The sequence below is a fragment of the Anomaloglossus baeobatrachus genome, chromosome 3 (genome assembly GCF_048569485.1).
Source record: "Anomaloglossus baeobatrachus isolate aAnoBae1 chromosome 3, aAnoBae1.hap1, whole genome shotgun sequence".
NCBI lineage: Eukaryota > Metazoa > Chordata > Amphibia > Anura > Aromobatidae > Anomaloglossus > Anomaloglossus baeobatrachus.
The window spans coordinates 344,722,155-344,737,005 of NC_134355.1; the positions used below are offsets into that span (position 1 = coordinate 344,722,155).

Here is a 14,851-nt window from a genome sequence, read left to right on the forward strand (position 1 = left end):
ACTTCTGGTCACATGGACATGACATCAAGAAAAGTCCTTCTAGCCACTAGGATTTAGACGTTACCGTAGCAGATGTAGTAGTTGCGGACCCGGAAGCAACAGCATCGCCAGGGACAGCATCACCGGAGACAGGTGAGTATCCAGCAGTGTGTGTGCAGTGACGATAGAAGGTCATCGGAGTATCTAATGAACTCAGATGACCTCCTGACAACACCCCCATGACACCAGCGCTAATGTGTGTCGCAGGTGTGTCCTCAGGAGGTCATCCGAATTAAAGGTATAAAGGCTCGGATAAAGGTTCGGGTTTGGTTTGATAAAGGTTCAAAAGTGCAGCCCATGCTCAGCTTGGCGAGCCAAGCCATGGGAGGTTCGCTCATCTCTACACCTCACAGGTTCCCTTTCAGTATGTGAAATCTCTTCTTGCAGTTCAACTAGACATTTCTTCAGAGTCTTCTCTGAAGGTGTTTGCTTTCACCTATTGCACCCAAATGGTGCCAGTCACATCTCGCAGCTGATCTAGCAATCTATCAGACTCAAAGGCTGTTCAGCTATGATTGGTAGTATCTGTGAGGGAAGGGTTAAAGCCCATGCTCCCATAGAAAAGTCTGAAGTTTGAATCTAAGATAGAAGTTTCACATACTGCGCTTCAGAAGAAAAAAATGAATATCTCTGCAATGGAACGACAGCTTACAATGCAAAACAGCTTTAGAATCAGGAAATCACTGGCATTTTTACAAGGTAATTTATTTTTTGAGCTAGTGACAGATCCTCTTTAAACCACAAATTTTAGCCGTTCACGATCTTTGACATGCTGTTTGACATCCTAGTTCATGTCTCTGCCTTTGATGTGGACTTGTAAACTAATTTCACATCTTTCCCTGCACATCTCTGCGACTTAATACATGCCGGCAAGGATCACGCCATTCTCCACTTCCATAACCGCTCCTTTGACATCATCGTAGGGCGTCGTTGGATTTTCATGACAGCCAGGGGTCAGCTGATGACCCATTGTCCATCTTGATGCTTTAACTATGAATGCCGGCTGCAAATCGGCTTCCCATGAGATCATGACTTCTGCTTACAGTGATTACATCTTCAAGTCCCTTAAGGGGACTATTAAATACAATTTTAAAAAATGTAAAAAAATATAAAAAAAAAATGAAAAAAATAAAAAAACACAATAGTTCAAATCACCCCACTTTGACCCCATTAAAAATAAAACAAAACAAAAAATTCACATATTTGGTATAGCTGCATTCAGAGTTATCCGATCTATCAAAATATAAAATAAATTAATCTGATTGGTAAACAGCGTAAACGAAAAAAAAAAAGCCAGAATTCCATTATTTTGGCTGCCACAACATTGCAATAAAATACATTAAGAAGCGATCAAAACATATCTCAGCGCTCTAAATATAAACCATCATTTAGCCTCAGATCCAAAAAAATCTAAAATAGTTACAGTTCTCGGAAAATGGCGCCAAAAGTGAATAACATTTTTTGGACAAACTTCTGATTATTTTTCACTCCATAAATAAATAAACTGTACATTTGGTATTGACATTAAGAATCATACTACCAGGTTAGTTTATCATACCATGATAATAATAAAAAAAAACAAAAACAGAAAAAAGAAAAAACAATTGTCAAATTGCACTTTTTAAAAAAATAATTGTACCACAATTGGATTTTTTCCCCCATTTTACAGTACACTATATAGTAAAATGAATGGTGTGATTCAAAATTAGAACTCGTTCTTCCAAAAAAATCCCTCTCATAGCTATGTTAACTGAAAATAAAAAAGTTATGGCTCTTTGAAGAAAGGGCGATAAAAACAAAAACACAAAAAAGGAAAATCAGATTGTGAATGGGTTAATTTTCACCTGACACTTCCAATTTGAAAACATCTCACTAATATACTATTTGATCAACTGTGAATCAACAAAAATGTTGCATGGTTTTAATGTCTATCGCCTATGCTATTGCAGCTTTCTTCTCTTGGCCTTCCACCTTACACTCTTGCACTTTTCCAATCCTTCCTTAAAGGTGTATTTTCAAGTTATCCCCTATCATTCTTATGTAAGTCTATGGTACTCACATAATGAATAGAGTGATAATTCACATGATGGAAGACAACTCCATTCACTCGGGGCTCTTCGGAGACGCTGGGCCCCCTACCAATTCCTATATGACAATTCTTATGTGAAGGAAGCAATGGTCTATCATGCAAACTGCCCTTCTATTCATTCTTATGGGAATGTCAAAGATCAGTCGAGTACAATTAAGTTATCTCTGGTTGTCCCATTAAGAAGGAATTGAACCCCAATACGCTTAATCAACCACATCGCCACTCACTCAAAGATAGTCAGAGCCCTGGTTCTCAGAATCAGTGGGGGTCCATGTGGTTGTAACCACAGCAATCATGAGAACCGGGTCTCTGGAGAACTTTTTGTGAATAGAGATGTAGTTCATCATACGCTCCTTAGGCGGGCTTTGCACACTACGACATCGCAGCCCGATGCTGCGATGCCGAGTGCGATAGTGCCTGCCCCCGTCGCAGCAGCGATATGTGGTGATAGCTGGCGTAGCGAAAGTTATCGCTACGCCAGCTTCACACACACACTCACCTGCCGTGCGACGTCCCTGTGGCCGGCGACCCGCCTCCTTGTTAAGGGGGCGGGTCGTGCGGCGTCACTGCGACGTCACACGGCAGGCAGCCAATCAGAGCGGAGGGGCGGAGATGAGCAGGATGTAAACATCCTGCCCACCTCCTTCCTTCCGCATATCCTACGGAAGCCGCAGTGAGGCCGGTAGGAGACGTTCCTCGCTCCTGCGACTTCACACACAGCGATGTGTGATGCTGCAGGAGCGAGGAACAACATCGGACCATCGCGTCAGCGTAATCATGGATTACGCCGACGCTGCACCGATGATACGATTACGACGCTTTTGCGCTCGTTAATCGTATCATCCAGCCTTTACACACTGCGATGTCGCATGCGATGCCGGAAGTGCGTCATTTTCAATTTGACCCCACCGACATCGCACCTGCGATGTCGCAGTGTGCAAAGTGCCCCTTAGGGTATGCCAAAGACCAACCGAGTGTAGCTCAGCTATCTTCCATCAGTCCAAATAATAATTAATGAAGCTGTTGTATACTTGATTAACTACATTGGCACTCACAATGCAGCTCTTCAGATTTCAGAACCCTTAAACATGCGACAGTCACACCCATCCTAAAGAAACCTTCCCTTGACCCAACCTCTACTACCAGCTATCGCCCCATATCACTTCTCCCATTTGCCTCAAAACTCCTGGAACATCACGTCCATGCTGAACTTTCCTCCCACCTCTCCTCTATTTCTCATTTTGTATCAACCTACAGTCCGGCTTCCGTCCACATCATTCCACTGAAACTGCCCTGACTAAAATCACAAATGACTTACTTACTGCCAAAGCTAACAACCACTTCTCTACACTCCTACTTCTAGACCTATCCTCAGCCTTTGACACTGTCGACCACTCCCTGCTACTACAGATCCTCTCTTCCCTTGGTGTCAGAGACCTCGCCCTCTCTTGGATCTCTTCATACCTCTCCAACCGCACTTTTAATGTCTCCCACTCCCACACAACCTCTTCATCCCGCCATCTCTCTGTTGGCATCCCTCAAGGCTCTGTCCTGGGACCCTTACTCTTTTTCATCTATACATTTGGCCTGGGACAACTCATAAAGTCCCATGGCTTCCAGTACCATCTATATGCCGATGACACTCAGATCTACCTCTCTGGTCCAGATATCACTTCTCTGTTGTCCAGAATCCCAGAGTGCTTATCGGCTATATCTTCCTTCTTTTCCTCTCACTTCCTAAAGCTCAATCTGGCCAAAACTGAACTGATCATATTTCCTCCATCTCACCTACATTTCCTACCTGATCTACCTGTTACAATAAATAACAACACGCTCTCCCCAGCACCCAAAGTTCGGTGCCTTGGAGTGATCTTTGACTCTGCCTTGTCCTTCATACCACACATCCAATCCCTCACCACCTCCTGCCATCTTCAACTCAAAAATATTTCCAGGATCTATCCTTTCCTCAATTCTCAATCTACAAAAATGCTAGTGCATGCTCTCATAATCTCCCGCCTTGACTACTGCAACATCCTCCTCTGTGGTCTCCCTGCTTACACGCTTGCCCCTCTCCAGTCTATCCTTAATTCTGCTGCCCGAATGATCCACCTCTCTCCTCAATACCACCCCACTTCTCCTCTCTGCAACTCCCTCCATTGGCTCCTAATCTTCCATCGTATCCAAATCAAACTACTAACACTGACCTACAAAGCCATCCATAATCTGTCTCCTCCGTATAGCTCTGAACTAATCTCTCGCTACACTCCAAAACGTAATCTTTGGTCCTCCCAAGATCTCCTTCTCTCCTCCTCTCTCATTCGCTCCTCACACAACCGACTCCAAGACTTCTCCCGAGCATCCCCAGTCTCCTGGAACTCGCTACCTCAACACGTCAGACTATCTACTACACTTGCAAACTTCAAACGGAGCTTGAAAACTCATCTGTTCAGAAATGCCTATAACCTTCAATGACCCCACTGCCCCACCACCGTGCGGAGCCGCCGCCCCACCACCGTGCGGAGCCGCCGCCCCACCACCGTGCGGAGCCGCCGCCCCATCACCGTGCGGATCCGCCGCCCCACCACCGTGCGGAGCCGCCCCACCACCTACAATCCACTTACTGTCTCCTCCCCAAAATCCTTTAGAATGTAAGCCCGCAAGGGCAGGGCCTTCTTCCCTCTGTACTAGTCTGTCTATTGAAACTTGTATATGTATTCTGTATGTAACCCCATTCTCATGTACAGCACTATGGAATCAATGGTGCTCTATAAATAAATAATAATAGTAATAATAATAATAATAATAATAATAATAAAACCCTTGTTTTTGGAATCTGTGAAGTTTCCAGCGGTATCCAAAGGATAGGGGATAATGTCTAGACTTGAGGTTACATCTTTAACTCTGCTGCCCAAATAATCATCTCTCCCTGTTCTTTACCAATCCCTTCATTGACTACTAGAGATGAGCAAATTTTACTTTGAGTGGAAGTGAATTCTTCTCAAATTGTACAAAAGTTAGTATTCCCCATAATACGGATTTTTGCAATTCACTCAGTGTGTAGACCTCAAAATAGTGGCTGTCGTTTTATTAATCCATAGATTAAAAGGTTAAAAAAAAATACTCACCTCACTGGTCCTACCTCTCCCTCAGCCTGTTGTCTGATCCACTTCCTTTGCCTTTCACTGCTGCATGCATCTCCTCCTACTTGTTTTACTTTGAGTCAAAGTTTTAGCATGACTGACATCCCTGAGTGCCGTGCTATTGCAGCCTGTAAGTCCTAAGTGCTCTGCAAGCCTGCAGACCTAAGAAGATGCATACAATGGTGGAAGGCAAAGAAAAGTGGTGTCAAAGGTGGTCTGCAGAGATAATGGCGAAGAATTAATTTTTGTTTTATTTATTTATTCAATGTATTATTCCCTTGAGTCTGGAACACCTTCAAAGAATAGTAAGGAGCATTCAAATTGCATCTAATAAATGTGATACAAATGGAATTTAACTGATAAATTAGAATCTGCCCAATTTAAATCTCTGCATATTATATCATATTTACTGAATAGAAAATTCAGTTTAAAATGCTAGCAAGAAACTCATGAGAAAGTGGGCAACAAATTGTGGGGTCCACTTTTTGGTGTTACCTTTTGTAAAAGTTAGAAATTAAGTGCTAAAGCAACATTTTTGTGACAACAATGACAATTTTCAATATGACGACCTAATGTTATCAAATTCTGTGTAGAACCTGTCTGTTCAAAATGCTCACTCACTATACCCTAAATTAAAATCCTTGATATGCCTAGTTTCCAATATGCTTAGTTTTCCAAAATGGAGTGAATAAATTGGGGCTACAGTAACATCTTTAGGTAAAATGTACATTTTTTTTGTCATTCAATTTTGTATTAATTCTTGTGAAGCACTTGAAGGGTTAATAAACTAGTTTTAAGTACTTTGAGGGGTGCAGTTTTAAGAATTGTGTCACTTTTGGGTATACTAGGTCATATAGGCTTCTCAAAGTCACTTCAAATATGATGTGGTCCTTAAAAAAAGTTTTGTTTTTTTTTCAATATGTTGAAAAAATGAGAAATTGCTGATAAACGTTTAACCCTTCAAACTTCCTAACAAAAAAAAAAATGTTTCAAATCTGATGCTGATGAAAAGTAGACATGTGGGAAATGTTATTTATTACTAATTTTGTGTGACATAACTCTCCGGTTTACGAGCGAAAAAATATTCAAATTTTGAAAATTTCATCAAATTTCTGATTTTTTTCACAAATAAACACAAAAAATATGTTCCTAAGTTTACCACTAACATGAAGTTCAGTATGTCATGAAAAAACATTCTCAGACTCACCAGGATCCATTGAAACTTTCTACAGTTATAACCTCATAAAGTGACAGTGGTCAAATTTCCAAAATTTTACCTGGTCATTAGGGACAAAATTGGCTCCGTAATTAAAGTGGTAAATGACCACAAAACAGTAAATATTTATTAATTGGTGATTGTTTAAAACCATTTTTGTAGATTGTGCTGTAATAGATCCTTCATTTTTCTCAGCTTTACTAATCCGGTTCAGGGAGGATGATGTGCTGCCAAGAAAGATTTTGTGCAGCACAATAGATGATTTCACCATATTGTCAGCAGTGGGGATGTGCATTCCTGAAGTAAGAGGGTGCTATAAAATAAATAATAATTGATACTTTGATAACGAACCATTTTCCTAAAAGTTACTTCTTGTGACAGCCTCCTCTGCATCCCCTATAGATATGTACCTGATGAAATGATGAAAAATATGATTTAATTATACTTCATGTTATGAAATTATGTAATTTACCTTTTCTTTACTTTTTCAGCTACAGCAACAGCTTACCCAGACAAAGAGTTCTACGACTGACCAAGATGGTGCTCGTTTTGGTTGGAGTATTCATTGTCAGTGCTGCGCCCTACCATGTTATTCAGATTGTAAACCTTCAGATCTCTCAACCCACAATTATTTTTTATGTCAGCTACTATTGCTCCATTTGCCTCAGCTATGCCAGCAGTGGCATCAATCCGTTCCTTTATGTACTACTTAGTGGAAACTTCCGCAAAAGACTTTCTGAATGTACAAAAACTAAAATGAAAATCTCAGAACGGGAGCTGAACAATTTTGATAATACATTGAAATCAAGTTTTTAGATGTTATAATTGAATTAAATATAATTGTAATGAATGTATTTATTATTATTTAAGGAGATTTCCAGGCTCTGGACAAATTATACGTAGAGTGACTGCAGATTAGCAAATTGTGACAGTGTGCTATGCCCCCATATTCCCAGCGTAAGTCATGTGAGTCATGTGATCGTAAGTATACAAATTGCATAATTGCAGTTTTGTGACAACTAGATTCTCATTTGATTCTCATCTAAATGTTCTATTGCGACAATTGGATGAGAAACTAATTGGAACGTGACTACAGGTGTGAAGCTAGTCTCTATTTATGGGTAGAGTAGAGTAGTCAGTAAAGGCGGGGTCTGGTAACAGGAGAACACTTATGGACACAGGGAATACACAAGGGCATAGTCAAGTCACGATCAAAGGGTCAGATTTCCAGGAAGGCATGTAATGGATTCAGGGAGAAAACTGAGATGGGGTCAGGTAATGATCCACAGTTAAAAGCTAGGAGGTCATGACAGGAACAGGAAGTGGGCAGAGTGGAGTCAAACAACAGTCTGGGGTCAGGAAACAAAGATCACAGCACAGGCAGGAACACAGCCAACAGCACAACAACAGAACCAGAATGTACGACTGGCAAGGTTCTGGGAAAGCATGCTCACTAAAGAAGCAAAGCAATTACCCAGAAGATGGAACACCTCTGCAATCAGCACCTCCCACAACCAGCATGAAAGCTAGCACTGTCAATGAACCTGCCAACCAGTAGCTCAGGAACACACAGCAGAGCATATCCTAGTGTACAAGATCTCTGCACAGAGGAATCGTGACAAGACACATGCAAATCAGTCAGTCATACTGTGAATTTAACTTACTGTCCCACCATGAATAAGTGGTCACGTGACAGATAAGTATGGGATTTGCAGCGTTCCAGACACAAACTACTAGATTCTCATCAAAGTTTTATTGGGTGAAGTGGATGGAATTCTAGCTGGCAACTTAACCGCAACTACGTAATCATACACTTATGGTCACTTAACCACCTACTCTGTGAATACAAGGGAATCGTGACAGTGTGCACTTTGCACACTGTCATGACTTGATAGACTGAAGTCACAAAGATTTACTGCAGAAATGGGCCAGAGCCTGAAAACACCAACAACTAATACGTACTCCTACTGCACTTCAATACCACTCAGAGGTATTGAATTATTATATTATTTCAAAGCACAAACTAGCTTTAAATCAAAGCAAAACCCACAACATATATCATGAATGTAATAAAGTTATGCCAACATTGAACTGCATTTAAAGATTCTAAATACATATGATCTAAAACAGGAAGGTGACTATCATTACAATTACACTGCCCCATTAATCTTGTACCTAACCTGGAATACAGCCTGCATTATGACCTTTAATCTGCATTTATAATTCTGTTGGTTGGTATTAAAAATATTCGACAACTGTAACTTGGCAGACACACAAAATTAAAAGAACAGAACATGCTCTGTGCAGATATTGAGCCGTGAGGAACGCTGGGGTGTTCCAGCTATGCAGCCCATAGAGAAATAATTTCAAGCATCTTTACTCAATGGAAAATCTATAACAGGATCAATGCAAGCTCATGTGTCATTAATTAAAAAGATTTCTTTCTTTGTGTACAAAATATCTACTATGTTGCCATTATGGAAACAAATACCCGATGTTCCCACACTACAGACTACGAAATATAAATTGTCTTCAAAGTAAAAATGAAATAATCACTGTCATTTCAAAAAACATTTTTTTTTAATTTACTGATAAAGATATAGATATAGGCCTTATCAAAACTATAAGATTTTTCATTAAAAAAATATTTTTTAAAGAGTTGGGGAAGCACTCTTTCCAGCTTCACATGCAACCCATCATGCTTTTTTTATTCCCCTAATACACTTTTCATAACATTACCCCCCTCTTTCAATGGTACCCTGCCTTACATGCAAGGGTGGCCTCCTACATTGTTTCAAAATGTAAGGTTTTGCTATCTTTTGGAAATAAAAACACCAGCATTTCTTGTTTTAGGTAAGAACATTACCAATGACCACATTGAAGGTGGACTCTGAGTAGTATATGTTTGTGTATGGTTCAATCTGCAGAACATAACATTGATCACACAAATATCCAAATTCATCTATGGTCTCACATAGTTATGGCACCGTATTTATATATTAGGTTCTTTTATTCTATGAATTTACTGAGCTTAGCCCTGGTGTAATATTTACTAACCACTCCTAGTTTTGGAAACATTATTTACTGTTCTTTGTTCTAAAACCATATTTATGAACTGAGCTTAGCTTTGCTAGCATATTTATACAATGTTCTTTGTTCTAACACAATGTTACTGTACTGCGCTAGGTTTTGATACTATTTTTATGTAATGATCTCGGTTCTTGTACCAAATGCATTTACTGTGCATAGTTCTGGTATCATATTATTTAGCTATATTTGGTGCTGGTACTAAATATTTATAGTGGAATTTACTTCTGGCATAGTATTTATTTATGTGCTTGGTTTTAATGCAAAACTCACTGTGCTTAGTTCTTTCACTTTGCTTATTCCCCACGCTTACTGCTAGTACTTTATTTACTGTTCATATAGCATATCTCCCAACTTTTGAAGAACAGAAAGAGGAGCACATTATGCAGTGATCCATATCAAATTTTGACAAGACCACTAGCCACACGCCCAAGCTACACCCATTTACCATTTATTGATACCTTGGTCTGGAGGAGATGTCAGAGGGGCAGTGGCAGTGAGAAACCATAGCCAGATGCCTAGTAGAGGAGTGCGTAGATCCTAAATCCTGGACTGTCCTGCAGTTATGCACATACCTAACTCAAATGTGGGTAATGGAAACAGTAAAGAAAACAACACAGAAAAGCCGCACCCCACATTCTACTGATCCTGGTAGAGACTAGAAATTACCTAGCCACACCACTAAAAACACCTCTTTGGACCTGGCTCCCTAAAGGGCCATTGAAAGATTTTTCGTACCTACTGAAGAACTAGAAGAAAAAGGAGAGGAGAAGTGTGCAGTCGTACATGGGGATCTAATGTGAATAAACTTAAAGCATGGGCACAAAGGGAGAAAAGGGAAAATAAATTAAACAAGGATAAACTCACAAACAAACATAGCAGAAATACTAGCAGGAAAAATGCTTTCGCTGATGAGCTAGATCTCTTTCACAAAAATCCACGTAGAAGTATAGCCAGCAAGGACATCTAGTGAAGAGAGTTACAGTATGTCACAAAAGTGAGTACACTGCTCACATTTTGTAAATATTTTATTACATCTTTTTATGATACAACAATGAAGATATGACACTTTGATACAATGTAAAGTAGTCAGTGTGCAGCTTGTATAACAGTGTGAATTTGGAGTGCCATATCTCAACATACAGCCATTATTGTCTAAACCACTGGCAAAAAAAGTGAGTACACTCCTAAGTGAAAGTGTCCAAATTGTGGCCAATTAGCCATTTTCGCTCTCCAGGCTCATACATTTTTTCAAGTTACAAGGTCTCTGAGGTGAATGAGGAGAAGGTTTGTTACATTTGGTGTTATCAGTCACAGACTCTGTCATACTGGTCACTGGAAGTTCAACATGACACCTCATGGCAATTAATTCTCTAAAGATCTGAAAAAAAGAATTGTTGCTCTAAATAATGATGGCCTAGGCTAAAAAAAGATTCCCAACAACCTGAAACTGAGCTGCAGCACAGTGGCCAAGACCATACAGTGTTTTAGCAAGACAAGTTTCATTTAGAACAGGACTAGCCATGGTTGTTCAAAGAAGTTGAGTGCATGTGCTCAGTATCAAATCCAGAGGTTGCCTTTTCAAAATAGACATAAGGGTTCTGCCAGCATTGCTGCATAGGTTAAAGGGGTGGGGGGAAAGCCTGTCAGTGCTCAGAGCATATACCGCACCCTGCATCAAATTGGTTTGCATTACTTTCATCCCAAAAGAAATGCTCTTCTAGAGATGATCCACAAGAAAGCCAGCAAAGAGTTTGCTGAAGGCAAGCAGACTAAGGACATTGATTAATTGAACCATGTCCTGTGGTCTAATGAGACAGAGATAAACTTATTTGGTTCAGATGGTGTCAAGTGTGTGGCGATAACCAGGTGAGGAGTACACAGACTAGTCTGTCTTGCCTACAGTAAAGCATGGTGGTGGGAGTGGCATGATTTGGGGCTGCATGAATGTTGCTGGCTGTGGGGCCCTATATTTCATTGAGGGAACCATGAATGCCAACATGTTCTGTGACATACTGAATCAGAGCAAGCACAATAACTTCCCTTTTTATTGCAACAGGATAATGACCCCAAATACTCCTTGAAGACAACCACTGCCTTGATAAAGAAACTGAGACTAAAAGTGCTGGAGTGGCTAAGCATGTATCCAGCCATAAATGATATTGAGCATCTGTGGGGCAATCTCAATCGGAAGGTGGAGGAGCACAAAGTCTCTTTCATCAACCAGTTCTGTGATGTCCTCATGGAAGAATAGAAGAGGAGTCCAGTGAGATCCTTTGAAGCTCTACTGAACTCCATGCCCAAGAGAATTAAGGCTATTCTTGAAAATAATGGTGGCCACAAAATGTTGACACTGTGGGCACAATTTAGCCATTTTCCCTTAGGAGTGTACTCACGTTTGTTGTCAGTGGCTTAGAATTAATGGCTGTGTGTTGAGTTATTTAGAGAGCACACCAAATTTACACTTTTATACAAGCTCTACACTGACTACTTTACATTGTATCAAAGTGTCATAACTCCAGTGTTGTCCTATGAAAAGATATAATAAAATATTTACAAAAATATTAAGGGGGTATTCACTTTTGTGGAAAACTGTATATTCTCACTCAGACTGTGATAGGGCACATCAAAACAGGGCAATGGAAAACACCTAAAGACGATAAAGTCCAGAAAGGAAAAGTAAAGGCAATAGGAGCATCAGCAATAGTACTAAGAAGAAAAAGAAAACAGCTCAGCAGAAAGGCCAACTAACCCCCATGCAAATGGTCACTGGATCGCATGCCCAAATAGAGCCATGACATCCAGGAGGTTTGGGACTATAGATGAGCTGATCAATATTCACAGGTCTCAGGTCCAGCATCCTGATCACTGATACTGGGAGGCCTGAAAATCTCTTGATAAGGCTGGACTCACACTAGCGTATGGCATCCGATGCGAGAGCATCGGATGCGATATGCCAATGACCCCCGACTTAGGCTCTGCTGCGAGCGTGAGCCGAGTGTCATGTGGCTGTGACCCGATCTTACGATCAGGTCACAGCTGTAAAGCTGAGGGCAGGCGCTGTAGAGGAGAGAGAGGGGTTAATGCTCCCATCTCCTCCATTGTCAACCTGTGCGTATATCGCACTGCACTGGGATAACATTTGAGTGCAGTCCGATGTATCTCTCAGCACCCATTCACTTGACTGGGTGCGAGGGATATGGCTCTAGCATAAAAATCGCAGCATGCTGCCACTTTTCTCGCATCCAGAATCTGGATGTGAGAAAAGCTGACTAACTGCTCTCCCTCATTGACTAGCATTGGTCAGAGTGCAATGCTAGATTTTCTCGCTTTGCACTCGTCCGTTTTTCACGCTCGTGTCAGCGTACCCTTACTGGTGTCCCCGGCAAGGCTTTGATTAGTAAGGACTGGCATAACATCTGTGTGTCCTGCTCATCTCTAATTTGGACCTGGAGATTTATTTTTTGTTCAATCATTCATAGTCACAGCAGCCAGAACTTTCTCATCTTAATGTAAGCTTTGCTATACAATGTTTTTTGTGTGTCTGTAAGGCTGTGTTTGCATATTGCATAAATACTGTGGGGTTTTTTTTCTGCAAGTGTCTGCATTAGAATTATGCAATACCAATCTTTTCTGATTGTTGCGTTTCTGGCTGAATTTTTTTTATGTCTTTTTCGCATTATTTCAGCCATTTTTGGTGCAGATGTGAACCACACCTTTAAGTGTTTTTTTCTAGTACAGAAAAGCTTTGATTCTGCACTAGAAATGAGCGGACACATGGAAGTTCGGTTAGGCGGGTGAAGCTAAATTTTAAATTAAGATCAGTTTGGGACCCGGACTTGACCTGAACCCCAATGAAAGTCATTAATTGGGCAGTTTGGGTATCTGCCACATGCAACCTGCCATAAACAGATAATTTTCTGGGGCAGGTTTTTCCAATTTTTTTGGAGGGTGCACACTACATCTGATCATGCATTTGTTACCCCCAGTGCCAACCATTCAAACATTGCAAGCAGCTCGCACTAGGCTGTGCATCGAGCACAGAGATGGTCGAGCAAGTGATATTCATACGTAGAGCATTAAAACTCCAAATCCGAACTCTGTATTTTTAAGAAAAGTCTGTGTTTGGTTCGAACACTGAACCTGGGTTTGCTCATTTCTATTCTAAACTTAAAGTAGCTGCAGTTTTTTACATAAATGTTTTAGGCTCCACATATCATCGGAGCCTCTAGAGAGAAAAGCATCAAAACCATACAGTTCATTCGAGTCTTTAGTAGATGCACAGTGGCCATAGTTTTCATGAAATCACATCAACTTTGCTTGCATAATTAAACACTGCAGAATTTCTGTGTAAAGCAAAAAGCAGTAATAAAAAGCAGCATTTATGATACATGTGAACTCAGTCTAAATGTCCAAGCAAAATTGATGTGATTTCATGATATCTCTGACTGCTTTGCATTTAAAGAGGCTGCTAATCTGTGTGGCTTTGGTACTTTTTTCTGTATAAATTTGTATGTGGAGCCTGAAAAAACAAAGGTAAAGCCTGTTTCACACGTCAATGAAAAACACAGACGTTTTAAACTGACGTGTAACAAACGCATATGTCCCTCTATGAGCCATGATTCATGGCACACGTGGGTTGTCCATGTGCTATCTGTGATCTGTGCTCCGTGATTGCACATGGAGATAAACTCATCTGTCCCTTCTCCTGCTGTTCGTGGTGCTGACGTCTCCCGGATGTTGCTTCCAGCCGCCACTGTGTCACCCCTGCAGCTACTTCAGGGTCGGCTGTGCCGTGCATAAATGAATATGCATGACAGTAATTAGCTGGGCTGGAAGGAGGAGACAACAGAGCCCGGAGACAGCGTCGCTGGAAAAGGTCAGTATAAAAATCATTTTATTTTCAATGTACGTGTTTTTTTGGTACTTGTTACACAGATCACACTATAGTGTGGTCCATGGGACATCAGTGATGCCAGAAAAAAATGGAAATGCCTCCGTGCGGAGCACATGGACACGCATGTGTGCACAGACCCATTGATTTTAATGGGTCTGCGTATATGCGTGATTTTGGTACATAACAAAACTAGTACATACGTACCAGAATCACTGACGTGTGAAAAAGGCCTAAAAAAACCTGCCATTTTTAAGCACAGAATCAAAGCTTTTTTGTAGTTTAAAAAAAGCATTAAAAGGACGGCTTGTGATCTGCACCAAAAATGCATCCAAAAAGGGAGGAAATGCATAAAAGAAACGCAGCAAACACACAATAATCAGAGA

General features: G+C 40.7%; 1 protein-coding gene across 1 annotated transcript in view; it reads left to right on the forward strand.

Moving 5' to 3' along the window:
• MCHR2 (melanin concentrating hormone receptor 2) overlaps nt 1-10,580 on the forward strand; it is a 618,664-nt gene extending 608,084 nt beyond the window's left edge. Inside the window, exon 7 of the mRNA XM_075340097.1 lies at nt 6,976-10,580. Within this exon, the coding sequence (XP_075196212.1) occupies nt 6,976-7,300 (325 nt within the window). The 3' untranslated portion in view covers nt 7,301-10,580. The remainder of the gene's footprint in view (nt 1-6,975) is intronic.
• Nucleotides 10,581-14,851: the final 4,271 nt, after the last annotated feature.